Genomic DNA, 17405 nt, shown 5'->3' with positions numbered 1-17405 from the left:
GGTTGTGATTTATTGAGCCACAGGATATTTTGTGATCTGGAAATAGTCTCAAGGGTTGCTTTTACTTTCAGTTGCGCTGCACTATCACGTGTATACACACCAAAATTCATTCTATCTGAGGGAGAGAAGCTCAAAGAGAAAGAGATGTGAATACTTAAAAATTTTGTTTGTTGTTGGCCTTCAGCAATTTTGCAACAGTAAATGTGGACTACTTCTCCAGTCCTGAGTTCTGTCATGCATTCTGCTTTCCTTTTATTTGTGGAATTACCTTTCTATTAATCCTCAAAGCATTCATAACAATCTTTTTATGCCTCTGTAGAACTTGTTCTTTTGTTCCTAATTTACTTTCTTATAAGAAGAGGGAAATGATTCTTTCGTTGTTTTTGTCAAATGGATTGCTGCATGTTTCTTGCAGATTATTTTTTCTGTCTTGAAATTATCTGAAACTTAATTTCACTTATGGTTTTGTCAAAGGCAATGCTTCTGATTTTCTTCTTTAACAGCTGGGGAAAAATTGCATGCTTATGTAAGATGATAAACAGTGCAGGACTGAAGTGTTTCATAAATAAGAAAACACATTCTGTTATTGCATCCTGCCTTTGTACTTATCCTGTATGTTAGTGAAGACTTTCCAAATGTTTACAGTTTCCATAACTGGTGGCTTTGGGAGGAAAAAAATTAATCCTTTTGAAGCAAATGCCATTGATTCATTAACTGCATACTTGTGTTTCACTTTTTATGGATAAACTAGTCTAAAAATTACTTCAAAGGAAAATAAGCTTAAAAGAAGCACCTACTTTAAGATCCTAATATTCAGATTTTACAGCTTAAATGAGTTTTTACCTTCTGAAACAGCAAAGACAAGTTGACATGCACCAAGTCTATTTTCCTTAGAAGCTGAAATAAATGTGGAAAGCAGCCAAAGTGAAATAGATCTTTTTTGTATTGTAGAATGCAATGTTTACATTATTTCCTAAATGGGAGGGAAGGAGAGCAGAAGGCCTAAGGATGGAGCAGTTGGTACTTCTAAAAGCGAGTGCAAATAGTGGAGCACACTTAGTAAATTTTTCTCTTGAAAAAATATTTAGGGAAGTTGAACACACAAGAAAAGCTTTAACGTGGTTGACTTTTATGTCAGCGTTAAGAGAAAGATACCTGATTCCTGATGGAGACAGCCCTGAGGAACTCATATCTTCTCACCATAAGCGCTACAGATCAGGTGTCCTTTAGCTCTTTGTCTGATCAGTGATGATAGAGAGCTCTGAGGCCTGTTAAAGCAATGTTTCTGTAGAAGCCAGAAAATCAAAGCTTTCATAAGCTGTAATAAGAAGAAAGGTAGCTGTTTTCAGCATGCTCCCTCTGAGTGATCAGAGCAGCTTGCCCTGTGAGTCTTCCCTGCTTTCCTGGACATTGTACTGAAACCCTGATGTGCCGTTCCCCTGCGTCACTGGTATCTCTTTTCAGTAAGTATCTTCATTTTGGGCCAGTCATGTGGAGGATCTTCTCCCCTCCCCATACAGAGTCACTTCAGTACACGTTTTATTGGTAGTTACTTGTAGCTTTCAACATAGCATTCACTCTTTTATGTCCCTTCTGACTTAGCATGAAGAAGGCTCTTCTGTTGTCTAGTGTATTACTTATTGGTTATCCCATAATGAAGTGTGGTACCAGGGGAAAACTATTACTCTGGGGAGAAAATGAAGAGAAAATAATCTCGCAACAGTAATTAGAGAAAATGTGTATTTTCATAATTTATAAAGGAGCTAGACTGGCTGAGAGTATGGAGGACAAGTAAGCTGCTTCCTTATCTTTTGGTATGCATTTTTTCAGGTGTTAGTTCATTTGTTGTTTGTCTTACGTTGCTGAGAGTGTTCTGCTGAATTCATGGTCTTCTGTGCTAGGTGCAACGATACTTCTCCGTCATAGTTCATCACATGGCCTTGAGCTCTTCAGTGAGCTTCAAACACTATTACGTGCCGCGCCGGATCATTTTCATTGGATAGACAACTTAAGATGTCTCTTCTCATTTCTCCCCTAACCATATTGCCAGATAATTTTCCACTGAGGCTTTTAATCCACCTGCAAAATGAGATTAATAGTGACACTTGGGGAAACTTTATTTTATTATAAATGAGCCTAGATCCCACCCTTGTGAATAAAGCAGGTGATAATGATGCATGTATCCAATGCCTGAGCAAGGCCTGTGTTTCAGGTGAAGAATCCTGCCACAGGCAAAGCAGTTGTTGGGGTATTGAGGAATATACCAAAGAGAGTAAGAAGGGTACTTGCTCCTTTATACGTGGTTGAACTTGCTCCAGTACCTGTGTGCTCACAGAGGTAGCTGGAGGTGTTAATCCGAATTTGGGGATTGACCACTCCTACACTTGTGGCAATCACATGAACACATGCATCAAATACTGAAAAAAAGAAATATAACATGGTACAAACAACACTGGTGAGAATCTTGAGCTTCATACCTGGTTTCCAGTTGGTTTGGAGTTTTGGTTGTTTGGTGGGGGAGGGGACAGAGGTGTTTGTGTTTTGGAGCTTTTTAGTGGTTGTCTTTTTTTTTGAAGGCTAGAGAGGTTTTCTGTCCATCAGTGGTCTTTGAAGGCAAGTCTGTGCCCACTATGATGACAGCTGTTCACCTGGCCTTGTGCTGCTTTTATGGGGATGCTGTCTGTTGGTGCTTGGGTAGTCTGCAGAATTGTGTGGGTGAGGTGGGGCTTAAGATGTGAATTTGCTGCCTCTTTGAGGAGTGCCATACTACATCTTTAAATGGTTCTGAACTCAGACAAAGGTGAGATCTTTAATGTGTAAAAACAAAACTTAAATCATGCAAGCAGATTATTTGGGTGTAATCAGAGAGCTGTCCCTTTAATACAGTTGTTACTCATTTGGCAACAATATATTTTTCTCTACCCTAACTCATGGAGGACATAATTTGGTTTCTCATTCAGACAAAGACAGGATTTCCATTTGGGATACTGCTTTCACTCCCTTAAGAATAAACTTTTGGAGATGTTGGCAACTGCATGTTTGCATTTCTGTGACAGTGACACTCATGATGGATGTGATGATATTAGCTGAAAAGGTTGCAAAGAGGAAAGTGCTTATTTTATCCTTAGCACACTGTGTTAAGTTAACATACATTCCTTTGTCCTCTTGTGTAGCTCAGATGTCGGCTGTTTGTATGAGTTTCTTCTCAGCGTAGGTCTTCCAAGGTGACTTGAGGACTTTGTCCTCATGACTGAGAGGTGAGGATTTGACTCCTTCCAGTAATTCTGTGGTCGTGGAGAAGGTGGTGTGAGGGCAGGTTCTGCCTGTTAAGCAGTAGAAGCATCTGTGCCAGGATGTGAGGAACTCGCACATACCACTGCAAAGGCAAAAATACCTCCTGCCCTCACTAAGGTCAGGCTCCTTCCTGGTGCTGGCATTACAGATGCACGTGCATCATGTGGAAGTGGGCAATGCCTCTTAACAAAAGATTATAAATAAGCAACCTTTTAGCACTTAGTGTGTTTGAAATACTGAAGTAGAAAACTGGATCAGACATTGAAACACATCCTGGCCTGTAGCAAACTGTTTTTAAAGCTTGAAAAAATGCACAATAGACAAACAGGAACTGAGGAAGGGCAGGATTGGCATAAGTTACAAGAAACGAAAAACTGCCTGTGAGAGATGTGGGGGAAAACACATATCTGCAATCTGTAAGTCTCTTCAGTTGCAAAAAAACTCCAAGGTGAACATAAATGGGAGGTGAAACACGGTAAATGTATGTGTTGGATCGCAATACAAAGCAAAGAGGTGGTGTGCAATGAAAAGAGGAGAAGGGAGATAATGCTGTGGGATATTTCAGGGGTAAACAGTATTGCTAAGCTATTAATGACTCTTTGTGATAGTACAGCAGGTGATGTTCTCATCGCTTCGTAGTTGAAAGTTGCCAAGTGAAGATTATAATTTAATATATATAAAAGCAAAGCTAACATACCAGCATATCAAATTTCTGATGCTATTGTGTCAGATTGCTTTAATTAAAAATCGTTTTACTGCCACATATTCAACACAGAAACATAATGGACATGCACTTTTCAGAGCTTGCTTGGGTTAACAGCATGGAGGATGAACTTCAGGGGAAAAAAAAAAGTAAGTTTTCAACACAGAGGACATACTGAGAGCACACTGTTAGGATTTATGTTGCTAACTTTGGGACCTGATTGTATACAGCAGTGAAACGGTCTTGTACTCTTGTTAACAAACCTTAAGTTACAGTTTCTAAGACACCTGCAGTAGTAGGTCTAGAAAGAAGAGAGAAAGTCCAGCAGGAGCAAAGAAAAGGAAGCCAAGTCTAAAAGCTCATGACACTTAATCTTGTTGAGAAGTAAATAGAAATTCAGGGGAAAAACCAGAAGTGGAACATAAACATGAAGGAGAATTTGTAGAAATGATGGTATCACACAAGAGTACCAGGAATAATCCCCTCTATTCAGCTCTGAAAACTTCAAGCTAACTTGTCATTATTTAAAGAAACTAACTGATGACTTCTTAGGAATCAGTTTAGGTTAGAAGCTGGGAAAATGATTGAGATATCTAAATGAACGAAATGTTGCCAGTAAGTCACATTTAGTCTTACTGCTTATTTTGGAAACTACCAGTACCCTTAAACTGAAAGGTGTAAAAAGGAAATGTTATCTGAGCAAAGACAAATGTGGACCAGCATTGTCTTTATTTGCTCAGATCTGGTGTTTTAAAAAACCTTATCTTGAAGTTTAAGACGCTCCAAATAATTCTGACTTCAATGTAAAATAAAATGCATGCAATCTTTATTTTTAGCTTCAGTTTGATTTCTTTCTTTCTTTTTTGATATTATGTTAAACAAATCTGCTAAAAACTAAGTACACAATACCAGGTTTCAAGTGAGTATATTTTGGTATTAAAGTATTTTATTTTTCTCTTCTAGCCTCTTGTAGTGCCTCATAGAATTCATTCGACAAGTAGAAATGTGAGAGAAGAAAAGACACGCTCTGAAATAAACTGTAAGCATGTGTAATATGACAACATGAAATATTGTTTAATCATTAATATTCACTTATTTCAACTGTTATTCTGGGTATCTGACATATATAGAGACATTTTAGTGATACATAGGAAAATAAAAACTTATGCCATTTCACTTACGGTTCTAGATGACTGTGCCAAAGAAAGATTAGTGTAAAATGTTTGAATACACCGTTTGTCAGCACTTCAGCAGATCTCACTGTTGCTTCATCTTAATTGAACAGGATGCGACCTAAGCTTTCCTGACAGCTCATTGGTATAGCTTCATACGGTATTCCAGCAAGGATATTTGGAGTGATGCCAGATTCTGCTGAATGACAGAGGAAGATGTTGATTTTTCTTCCTCAATTTAGTATCTTGTTGTAGTTTTTGCTTTTGAATTGGAAGAGTCACGGGAAAGGAGGGGATTGATCACTGGCCATTAAAAGTAGACTCCGTCCCCCAAATTGTAATCATTCTTTTGCTTGAATTAAATCAGAGCAATACTTGGAGCTTTTTGACTAGTTGTCTTGCCTTAGGCTAAAATTGAGGAGAGGAGTGTTAAAGAGTATCTGCCAAAGAGGTGTCCAAGAAGATCCGATTAGCTCTCTCCAGGCTTCATTCAAGGCTCTTTAGTGCTAGTGAATCTCCCAAAACAACTGATCCAAGAGTGAGTTCACACAATAGATGTGTTTTTTCTATAAATTATAGCTGTATTGGGCTTCTGAAGAGGGTGCTTCACTACCCTATTTGCCAAATGGTTTTCCTGATTCTTCTGGTGAGTAGGTGAGGCAGATGATGATTGTGCTGCCTTTGTGATGCAAGAGTACTTTGTGTCCTGTTAGTTTCTACCAAATGGGGTATGTCCGTGTGTCAGAAGTTTCCATCAGTGGGGATATTATATGCTTATTAAACTGGATTTTTTTTTGTTAGACAAAAATTAGCTCCAATGACTAACTATAGTCCAACTTAAATTCTTGTTTTCTTTTTCTCCTTTTTAGTTGGTCAAGTAAAATTCGATCCACCCTTGAGGAAAGAGACAGAGCCACATCATGAATTTGTGAGTAATAAGCAGCACCAGCTATGCTCTGCACATTGATCCCTGCAAATATCTGTGGACAAGAAATCCAGGATGTGTAGCATACTCCCTTAGTGCCACTGAACTTGGTAGTAATTTTCCTGACGAGTCGTGACATATTGGTCCCGAACTTTTTGGTGCATTACACTATATGCAGCAAGACCCCTATTCGTGGCCTCTGCCAGGTGTGATGTATGTGCTAAGCAACAGCCCTTTGTTTTGTGGATTTCCTCTATCCTTTATACCTCATTGCCAAGTATGTCATTCCCTTTATTTATAGACTTGGTTTTTTTAATTGTAAAATTACTGTGTGTATTCAAATGTTTCTCTCCCTATTGAGAATGATTGATAATGGAAATAATACAATTGAGAGCCTGGGAAAGAGGTATGATGCATTTTAAAAGAAAACTGGAGGTTTTTGGGGTTGCTCTTTCCCCATGCAAACAATCTTTCTGTGGCCCTGCATCAAACCTGAGCCATGCTGAATCTGGAAGTTGACATACTCTGTGGAGGTGTATTGCCAATGTTTTCTTCCTATGGACTTGGCAGTACAAGGGATATGAGAACTCAGGCAGTGAGGGAAAAGGTGTCTGTGCTGTCTCACACATGATTGCAGTAGCTTCTATGGAGACTGTTGCTTTCCACATTGGTGCACCTGTGCAGTTTCTTCACATTCCTGGATAAGACACCCCTTTGGTTCCTCAGTGCAGACTTCTATGTTCTCTGTTTTTCTAAGGTGGGTGTTAAGGTGAAAAAGTTGGCTTGGTACATAGGTGGGAGGGACATTGCCTTTGCTCTGAGCTGGTTTGGGGAAGGGCGTGTACCTAGGAATGCACTTCCTGTTGTATACTCTACAAACCATGTGTGAGTGGGATTTCTGATGCAGATTTCCTTGTATTGCTCTGTAGTTGTACTAAAATCTCCTTTCCCATATCTTGTCCTTTGGTAGCGGGTCAGCTGGCACTGGGTGTATGAGCGTGTGTATAATCTTGCTCTTCCTCAGCAACTGGCTGGACAGGTAGTCTGCAGTTTCTGGTGACTGAGATGGAGGAGAATAGTTTGCCAAACCACATGTAGGACTTAGGCAATTATTTCAGATATGTTACATAGACCTTGACATAACTGCATAAGCCATCATTTAGAAGCCCTGGTTATACAAATATTTATTGAATATGGTAGTAAAGGCATAGTGTTTCTACCATAAACCTGTCAGTTAACTCAAGATGATTATTTAATTCTAAGTTACCCTGGCTTTGCTTCCCTGTTGCATTGTCTGGATTATAAAGAAAATAGAATAGGTAGCATTGTGTAGTTCAAATATAATGCTTTTGCTCCTTAAGAATTTTATTTATTTATACACACACAAAATTATAATTGCAAAAAAGTGCTAATGGAGAAGCTCAAGTTTTAAAAATACTTTTTCCATTTCTTTCTTGTTTTTTCAGTCACTGACGATACAAATCAGATATTAGACAACTTCATGGAGCAGAGAGGTGTTTTTATTGCACCATAGGAACCAAAGTTGCTGAACTGGGGAGAGAGATTTTCTGCAGGGATTAAAGCACAACTTTTGAGAGCACTTCTTTGGCAGGTGTTGTCAGGAGGGTGGAATTGAGCCTTTTCCTACCTTGTGCATTAGCAGTAGGAACCTCTGGACTTGGGAATCTCGGAAGCTCTTGCTGCTCCAAGAAGGAGCTTGAAAGATCCAGATTAATTCTGTTGATAAGAAAAACTTAGTACTGTCTATTTCTGTCAGAGTTTGCATATTTGAAACCTGTCCAAAGAACTTGCCTCATCTCCCTGTCTGTAAGGAAGACCTATAACTGCTAGTTTGGATCTTTCTGAAGAGGGAAATGAACTGCTGCACTGCTCATATCAGAATGAAGCACGCAGACCTGGTGTGTCCTTTCCAGATTAAGCAGAGCTGTTATTTTGAAAATGATAATGTTGGGTCTAGAGACCAAAGATGGAAAAAAACATACTTTGTCATTAGATGTAGAACTAATGGACAATTTAAATTGGCGTGTCTAATCAAAGAATGGATGCTCTAGCAGAGCCTTAGCACAAAATAGGCTGAGGGAGAAGTTCATAAGTCTCCACGCTCTGGCAGAGAAAGTCTTTTAAATGGAAGTGGGAGCAAGAGATGCCTGTCTCTTTCTCCAGCATTAACAGTGTGGATACCTTTTGATTAAAGCAGTTCTTTTGACCCTTTTGCTTCTATCTCACTAAAGCATGCTTGAATTTTATGCTCATTTACTCATGGGTATGAATGTGCAAGCAGAAAGACTGGACTACTGCAGCATGATGAGTTGTTTTTGGTGGGGCCCTGAGATGTTAAACTGGTACATACTTGCCTCTTACTGAGGCAGTTTGTCACCCATTACCACAGCTCAGGTGATGAACGATAATGCAATGTTTTGGTGTGATTTGGTAGTGGTTTTGTAACGTGACCAAACCCTTAGTTGTGTTTTACCCCTGTCCCCAGAACTGTCTTAACATGATTTGAGTTTCAACTAACAAGTTTTTTTTAAGTAAGAAAATTTCCCTTTATGTGTACCTGGCTTTCAGTCACAATGTAAATAACTTGAGTTTCTTGATCTCTGTCTAATGAACAGCCTGACAGTAGCGATTTTTTGGACAGTTCAGAAGAAATATACTACACTGCAAGATCTAACCTGGTATTTTTCATCTTATGCCTTTCTTTGTCAGTGTTAGTTTTGTGTGTGTGTTTTCTTCTTCAAAGCTCATGTTTTGTCTTGTTGGTGTACTGGTGTTTTCATGTGTGCAAAAGCCATTCAGTATAAGGATTAGTCTATATGTGTATTTCTGTAATGTAGGAAGGAATTATTAGTGTGTGCAGTATTGAAAGTATTTAAACTGTATTCATGTTTAGTTGAATCACTTTTGTAGAAGGGGCATAGTATTATTATGCACTCACTCTGATTTCTTTAACTGTCTTATGTTGCATAACTTGTTAATTTTTTTAGAGGTTGATTAAAAATAGAAGAGACATTCCCTTGATATCTTTGCCTGGTAGTTCCTTTAAATAGTCCCATGAAAGACTATAAAATTATATAAATATAAGTCTCTGAATTCTCCAGATGGTAATTATGTTACAGAATGAATATACACTTAATACAAATAACAGAAAGTGGGGTCATAAGTGTTTTCAAGGCATTTGGCATAGTTTATAGCCTGATAAATTCTTCTAAGTTTTCTCCTACTGCATACTAAAAAATTTGGTTTTAACATTACAGTGTAGGAATTACTCTAGAAAGTGAGTTTTCTTTGCTCTTTAGGCACTGTGTGGTTAGAAAAGTAATGCTTTTAAATCTTGGACATCTTCATATACTGTTGAAAAATAAGGAAGAAATGTTCTGTACTAGATGAAGAACGTTAGTCTGCTAACTTTGATTTGTGAGACATTTAATATAAGTGCACTGAGGGGAAAATGGAAAATGGGTGTTGGAATGTCTTTTTTTGGATTTTTTTGTTTGCTTGTTTTGGCATCAGTTGGCTTGGTTTGATTTGAATTTGCCAATACTGTAGTTACAGAGAGCTTGGACTGTCTTCCCTGTTCTTGGAAGGAACTTCCTGTATTGCTTTATTATAAAAATGTTGCACAAATTGTTTTGAGATCAGTACTTTAGATTTCTCTGTATGTGGTGAAACATTTTCATCCTGTGCAGTTGCTCTGGTTTTGGGAGTGTGGTTTTAGTTTTTCAATTTGGTTTGATTTTGGTTTTGTCTTTTTAGTTTATTAATTTTAAAAATGTCTGTTTCAGGTTGCTTTGTGTTGTTGCATGTCTTGCTAGCCTAATATCTGCAGGTCTAAGACAAATGAGAACATGACTCTTTACTGGACTGTCCTTTTCCATCCATGGCAGCTTATGTAGTTACCATGCATGTTACCTTTTTAAAATTTGTCACCTATGATGTGGTTACCCTTAAAAATTATTCCTCTCCTTTGCTTCTTCCCTCTCCTTCCACCTCTCTGCTCCTGAAACAACTACCTGGATGCACCAGAAAAATGGAGAAATTCAGTACGGGTCTTGTTTGCAGGGAAAATTCAGTGTCCAAGCCCCCCTTCATGCAAATGGACAAGATAGTACTTCTCTTTAATCTTCTACAAATATACCTCATATCTAAATAAATAACAGAATATTTTGCTCTAGGTACAAGGCTCTCTTTTTCAGGATAGAGCTTTTTTACTTCTTCTGCAACTTGACAACAAGTTTCTCAGTAACATAGTGGATACTTTCCATCATTTGAAATTTTCTTGCACGTGTTCCTTCCTGACATTTTTTTTTGTTCCTCGTGTTCCTATTCTGGTCATTGTGCTGTGTTTTGGTGCTTGTTTTCTGATAATCTCCTTTGCCTCAGGAGCTGCAGAAGTATGCTGGACTCAAAAAAGACATTAAAAAAAAAAGTGTCTTACCTTATGTGCACGTTAGACTTTACATAGGGTACAAAAGGTAGACCTCAAACAAAGGCTTCTCCCATGTTTTTCACTGTCTTCCTGTGTACTTTAAAAGCAGTTGTTTGGATACAGACTCAAATAAGTGGGAGAGCTGAGCATTGCATTTCCAGTGAGTAAATGGTTTAAATCAAAGTAATCTTCTCTAAAATACGTACACCTTTGTTCTAGAACAATTTTAAAATGTTATGCTGTTGATCCTGGGAGAAGCACCTGAAAATCCAGTGGCTAACATTGTGTTGTGACAGCCACCATGATGGCAGTCTTGGGAGTCTATGTGAGTTGACACAGAAGGACCAAATTTCTGTCAGTTGAAGTGTTTTTGCTGTACTTAAGCGTATGTTCAGAAGTAGTCTTGAGTATATATGACATCCTGAGGAAGAACATGCAACTCCTGCCAGGGTTTTTTTCCCACCAGGTCAGTTCCCCATTTGGGTTCCCTGTGTGGCATTGCAAATGGCTGTGTCAGTATGGTGGAGGGAGATGCATGGAGTAGAGAGGAGCCAGGAGTAAGGGCTGTTAAATCCAGCTTCTGCAGAGCTGTTGCTGTGTATGTAACTGTGTCCATCTCTCAAAGGTGATGTGTTGTAGGTATGAGTGGTGGGGTCTGGGAACATTTCTGGGAAACTGAGCTTACTGTGTTCTGATTCAAAACAAAAGGTCATGTTGGGCAAATAAATGTTTTTGTTTGGGTTATCTTCATCTGCAATGAAGTATTGTGGCAAAAACTTTTTTCCCTTTCATAGTGAGCAGAAAAATATTTCTGGTTCATATAGACTGAGCTGCATACCTTGTTAAGTTATAAAATACCATCAGAGGTCCCCCAAAAAAGATGAGGTATGAAGGCACCCCTGGAGATCTCTAGCCTACTCCTGCTTAAAACAGGGGCAACTTCTAAGCTAGATCCAGAGATTACTTTGGGCTTGTCCAGTTGAAGTTTCTCAGGATGGAGACAACCGAGCATCTCTAGGCCCTGTCCCAGAGCTGTGCTGCTCCCGCGGGAGGGAGTTGATTGCTTATGGCCAAATGGCATTTGTTCCTGGTGCCTCTGGTGCTTTCGCTGTGCACCTGAGAAGAGTCTAGCTCTGTCTTCTCTACATCGTGCTGTGGGATAGCTGAAGACAGCAGTTACTTTGTCCAGGCTACAAAAGCTCTGTTCTTTCAGCCTTTCCTATTGTGCCATTTATTCTATCACTTGAACAATCTTTGTGGCCTTCTGCTGGCTTCCCTCCAGTCTGTCAATGTCTTTTTCCTGGGAAGCCCAGAACTGGACACCACGTGTGGGTGTGGCCTTCCATGTGCCAAATAGAGGTGATAACCCCCTCTGGCTTCACTGTGCTTGGCCTTTTCTGCAGTTGCCCTTCCTGCCCCCAGCCACCTTGGTCTGTCCTAGCTGCAGGACTTGTCGGTTGGCTATGTTAAACCTCATGGGGCTTTGTTGTCTACTCCTCCAGCTTATTGAGGGAGCTGACTAGCAGCCCACTCTTTTCCGTTTGTGTGTGTGGTTTTGTTTGGTTTTTTGGGGGCTGATTTTTTTTTTTTAATTAGCAAGTGGTCTCATAATAATGTTGGCCAGCTTCCTTAGCAACTTGAATGCGTTCCACCTGGTCCCAGTCTGCATCATACTAACTGATTTGTAACACCATAGCCAGTGATTTTCTTTTTCTTTGTATTAGGGGAGAAATTTAATGTTTCCACTTTAATTTAGTCCGGAATATTCAACACACAGTGAAAAGTGTTAAATTCTACTGGTTTGGAAAGTTACAAAGGAGTTGAACAGAACTTGGATTTGATATCTCAGCTTCCAACCTACAGTTATTTTTCAGTTGTTAGGAATTCATTTTAGACTACTTTAGCAAGGAATTCAGTAAGGGTTTTGCAGTTACTATGCGATCTGCACTGTTGTATTTGCCAGATGCTTTTGTACATTTGGTTGGTCCTGTTTAAATGATTTGGTCATGATTGGTGTTTGTTTTGTTTTGTCTTATAAATATATTCTGGGCTTAATAATTTGTAGTAGGTTTCAGTAACAGTTAATGTTTCAGCATACAGCATAGCTATTCTGTGTTAGTTAATTATTTCTGATAGGAAAACTAAAATACTGGTAGGAAAGGATTGAACTGAAGAAGTCAATGTAGGTAATGGAGAACTTTGCCCAGAAGCCTTTCGTTCATTTTAAGTCATTTTTCTCCTCACTACGTGAGCATACATACACTCTTCCTTTTGTTACAAGCTGTGAAGACTCCTATCCAAGTAGTTGCCATATGTTTTAGAATTAGGTTAGCTATCAGTGCTGAATTTCAGAGAGTCTTCGTGTTTCATTCAGCTGTAGGTAACAAAACAAGTGGAAAGGGGGAAGAAAGTGCCAAAGGGTTTAGAATGCTGGTTTTGCTCTTTCTTTTCCTTCCTTGTATTTTTGGGTATTTTCTGCCTTGGCAACAGTAATTGAGCAAATGAGATGTTCAATTCCATCACTAGAAGGCAGTTTGAAAGTGCTGCATACAATTGCCTGTTGCATTGAGGCCTTACTGTAGCTAGTTAGGGTAGTGATGTTCCATTATATGGGTATGAAATAGCGCTGTTTGTGCCAAGTGGACATCCACAGATAAAATGCATAGAAAAATTAAATACAAGGGAAAAGTGGAACAATGGTTGTGTAGCACCGATGCACAGTAAAACCATAGTCAGTCACCAAGAAAGAATTATATTTAGCATGTTTTAAAAAATATACCTATAACTTGCTATTTCTGTTGTGCTAAGCTATCCAAAAGAAGTTCAAGAATGCACTTTTTAATGAAAAAAAAGGCATTAAAAGTATAGGATATGCATTAGGCAGTATGACTCTTCCGTAAAATTAGCATCCTGTTTTACAAAGCAGTGTGATAAGTATTGCTTAATCTTTTTACTGAGAAAGAGGTCTGTATGTGCCGCCTTGTTTGATATGTTAGTAGTCCAAAGGTGATTTGTATTCTTCGAAATTCAGAGTTACTACCCCAGCGCTTTGTGGATTTAAAGTCTTGATGTTGCCACTTCAAATGATTTTGTTTCTCACTAGATTTCAGGAACAGAAAGTGTAGGAAGTAACTGTGAATTGCTGATTCACTGTATACATTAAGTTTTGGGTTTTGAAGGACTGAACACCTAAAAAATTCCAGTACAGCTCAGCCCTACAGAACAAATTAGGAACATAAGACTGGTCAAAGGTACAGTAATTAATTAATTGGGAAATTCTTCAGAAAATAAATAGCCGGTTTTGAAATTGAAACTGCAGGAGGTATAGTAGATTTGATCACTCCTGGGGAATTTGTTTTATAGCACGGCCTTACCACCAAATTTGACTTTGTTTTGAGGAAATCTTTATGCTGTTTCTAGTCATTGATTACTTTGTATATGTGATTTATCTGAAGGTGTGATTTACCTTTCTACACGACTTCTTAATTGATTATTATGCAGGCTGTTGAGAAGAACTGGTAATTACTCTCCATATTACCTTTTTATCATTGCCAGCAAATAGCATTCTGTCTTGTACCCAGTTGTGTTGGTTCAGGAATGGGTTGTTGGTAACCTGAGGCTAAATGCAGAATAATCTGGGATTTCATCTTTGATTTAACACCAAGATTATTGACCCTTCTCATTCCTGTTGCCTGTAGATCTTGAGATTCTCTTGGAAAATATCTTGTCTAGTTGCTCAGATTTATTCAGTGTGAATGTTGTCTGATCTAAAAAGAATTTTATTTAACTAATCGGTTTTGTACGTATGTTAAAAGAAAATGCTAATGTAGACTCATAAAGTTGTTGGGTTACTTTAGGGATGCAGGAGAGCTTTTATTACATTTTTTTATTAAAGCTATTAACAGCTTTTACTAAGCCAGTTGTTGCACCATTTAGTAATTAGTGCTAATCTGTTCTTACCAGTGGGAATCCATAACTGATTAAGACTTCTGTTTTGTTGAAAAATACCTTTGTTTAGCTTTAAAAAAATCTAGTTATACTGGTTGTTCTGATAAAGTCTAACAGCTCACTGGAGGCTTTGCAGGATACATGCAGTATTTACTGATGTTTTTATATCTAGTATCTAGCTAGAAAGTTTATATATGGAATAGAGGGTACAAGAAAAAATGTGTTGTGCTTCTTAAAAGCTCTCTAGCCCAAAGTATTTATCTGTCAAGAGTGCAGAACAAGGAATTTCAGTAGCAGTGGATTGCTTCACCCCAAATGTGGGGTGAAAGCCAGCAATATTAAAGGGATTAGAAGAACACTAACAAGCTAGTTAAGGGGGGGGGGGGGGGGGGGGGGGAAGTATATCCAATTAGAATCATAGTCAAATAAATACTAATAGGCAGCACAATAGTAGACTGAATCAAAACAAAGCTTTTGTCTCTTTAAAGCATTGAAGTAATTCTGGCAGATGCAATTTTTCATTTAAAAAAATTAAGGCTAAAAACGTTTGGTGACAGATGAAGGCTCTTTACGTTTTATGGAGATTTGCCTGTTTTCTCTTACGAGCTTTCCTGTCATTGCTGACAATATATAGAGCCATGTATTGTACAGTGTGTAAATTAAAATGGGCAGATGTTTTAGCTCTGCCCAGCATGTGATCTTTCCCACTTCTGATCAGTGTGATTCTGCAATGTGTAGGCAAAACGTTTGTCACTTCAAGGTGAAAATCTCAGATTTCTTTATATTAATCTGGGGTTGTGTTTCTCAACAGCCTCCCAGTCTTTGTTCTGATGTCCTCTTATGTAGACTCACACAACCTGTTTAACCTCCTTGTTTATGAGTCTGGTGACATCTTATGTTTTAAGTCATGGTATTTTCTGCTCTAGAGCCTGAATCCTCAAAATACCTGTGCTTATGTGTGAAAGTTCTTGAGGTTGTATGGAAGTACTCATAGTAAAGAAAGCTAGATCTGTGTTTCTTTGTGGTGGACTGGAGTACATCAACTGGTGATGAGGACCAGCAGAAGGGGATTGCCAGGATAAGGTGACAGATGCTGGGGGGTGAGGAAGAGACTTGACATTGCAGAGGGCCTAGAGTGGCCTTTCTTGAGGGAAGGAGACTTGTTGAGCTTGTTTGGAGCAAGGAGCAGGAGGAATTGAGACCAGGGCATAGGAGGAGGATGAAACTTTGAAGCAGGAAGGTAAGGGTAGCAGAAGAGATCAAAGATGCCCATGACTGAGGCCTGACCCCTTTCATCTGCCACCTTGCAGGTCCCAGGTCACGTTCCTAGGGAGGAGCAAGCCAACCTTCCTCCCTGCCAGCACCAGGCTTTCTAGCTCCACAGACAGGTGTCTAGGGGGAAAGTCCGGTGGCCCCTGTGAGTCAGATCCATTGAAGTGGGTGGGAACTGGTGATTTTGGGGTTTCTTAATTTCTCTAGAAAAAAAGGTGTGTGATAAAGTTGGTGGAAAGATTGAAAAGTCAGTCTTTCCACAGTTCAGGAAATGCCACCACTGGGCTTGCCTTCACAATTTTTATTCAGCCCTGTGATCTATGCATTCTTTTACATCAAGTAATTATCTGTTACATTCTGTTTTTTCCACAATATCTCACTTGCCTTGGGAAAATATAGAAAGTCACTGAAGCAATCAATTACTGCTGACAGCTGTGGTAGAAACACCCATGTGGAGACTACTACTTAGCCTTACACAGCAGAACTCAGAGTGCAGTAAACAACTTGAACTCCTCGCCAAGCAGAAAATAATACACAGAGCTTTGTCTTAGAGTGATCGCCCTTCAGTCTGGAGCTGAAAGCTGCCGTGGTTTCTGCTTCATCAGCTTGGAGCGCTGGCAAATCTAGTGTGAGACTTTTCCTGTGATTTTTTTTTTTCTTTTTTTAAATGCCCTTTTGAGAGACCAGCCCCATGAATTATCCATCTAATCGAAGCTTATTACTCTTATAGCTTGGATATCTGCGCATCTTTCTGAGTGATAGCATGCTTTTGATATGGGCTGCAGCTGAAAGAGGACTGTTTAACAGATGATTTTGGGAGACCTTGAAAATGTTTTCTAGAAAGGAGCAATGTACCTCCATTTATAGCTAACTTAGGTATCAAGAGCTCATTTCTCCTGGTGAATACTCAGTGTTTTGGAAGCAAATTTATGCTCAGATTTTTCCTGTTGTGATCCACCTGAAGAAAAAAAAATACCCTGCAACTACAGCAGTATCCTCCTGGCAGATGCAGATTCAGTGACATTTCAGTATGGTCCCTATATTCCCATTAATGCATTAAATTTGTATGCCATACAGCATCTATCGAATAGCAGTGTTGGAGGCCTATTGCCACTTCTTTATCTAAGTAGCCTGTGCTTGGTGATTGCTTGAGTGCTTGACTTAGCTGTTAATACGCTGTTTTTCTTTTCGATACAAGAGGCAATCTTAAAGCATACATGAGAACATCTCTATTTATCCTTAAAATATATATTGCTGTAACCAGAGCTGTAAAAACACTCTTACTGTTCTCTCTGCTTATTTAACGACCCCATGTGCTAAAGTAATTTCAGGCTAGAACTACTCCCCATCTGGAATGAATACTACAGTGTGCCAGTGAGGGATGGCTGGGTTCTCTACGGGGTGTGGTAGATCACAAAGTCTTTTTTGTTGTCATTGGTTTTTTTGGATTTGCTTGGGTTTTTTAAAATTGTTACATTATTTTTGTTGTTTTGTTTCCTTTTCTGCAGCCAGCTTTATTTGAGCAAAGGATCTGTGTGTCCAAGGAAGGGGGCTAAGGTCAGAGTTTTAAAAGGAATTGGAGATGCAGCAAACTAGAAGAGAGGAGATTTTGGGGAGTGATGGGCATGAGAGTGGTGTTAG

At 39.0% G+C, this 17405-nt stretch overlaps 1 protein-coding gene across 10 annotated transcripts in view; it reads left to right on the top strand.

The window, feature by feature from the left end:
- MAP4K3 (mitogen-activated protein kinase kinase kinase kinase 3) overlaps positions 1-17405 on the top strand; it is an 84553-nt gene that overhangs the window by 31512 nt on the left and 35636 nt on the right. For 8 of the 10 annotated variants that reach the window (XR_008822486.1, XR_008822487.1, XM_056342632.1 and 5 more), the window contains 3 exons: positions 4961-5036; positions 6039-6097; positions 8731-8793. Coding sequence is in view for 8 of the 10 variants with exons in the window: in XM_056342632.1 (XP_056198607.1) it covers positions 4961-5036; positions 6039-6097; positions 8731-8793 (198 nt within the window). In the remaining 2 variants the exon portion in view is untranslated. The remainder of the gene's footprint in view (positions 1-4960; positions 5037-6038; positions 6098-8730; positions 8794-17405) is intronic. The other 2 variants (XM_056342635.1, XM_056342633.1) reach the window with 1 other exon arrangement.

Source organism: Falco biarmicus, chromosome 6 (assembly GCF_023638135.1).
Source record: "Falco biarmicus isolate bFalBia1 chromosome 6, bFalBia1.pri, whole genome shotgun sequence".
Classification (NCBI taxonomy): domain Eukaryota; kingdom Metazoa; phylum Chordata; class Aves; order Falconiformes; family Falconidae; genus Falco; species Falco biarmicus.
The sequence above is the reverse complement of the archived record's forward strand: the minus strand, read 5'-3'. Positions and strand labels throughout refer to the sequence as shown.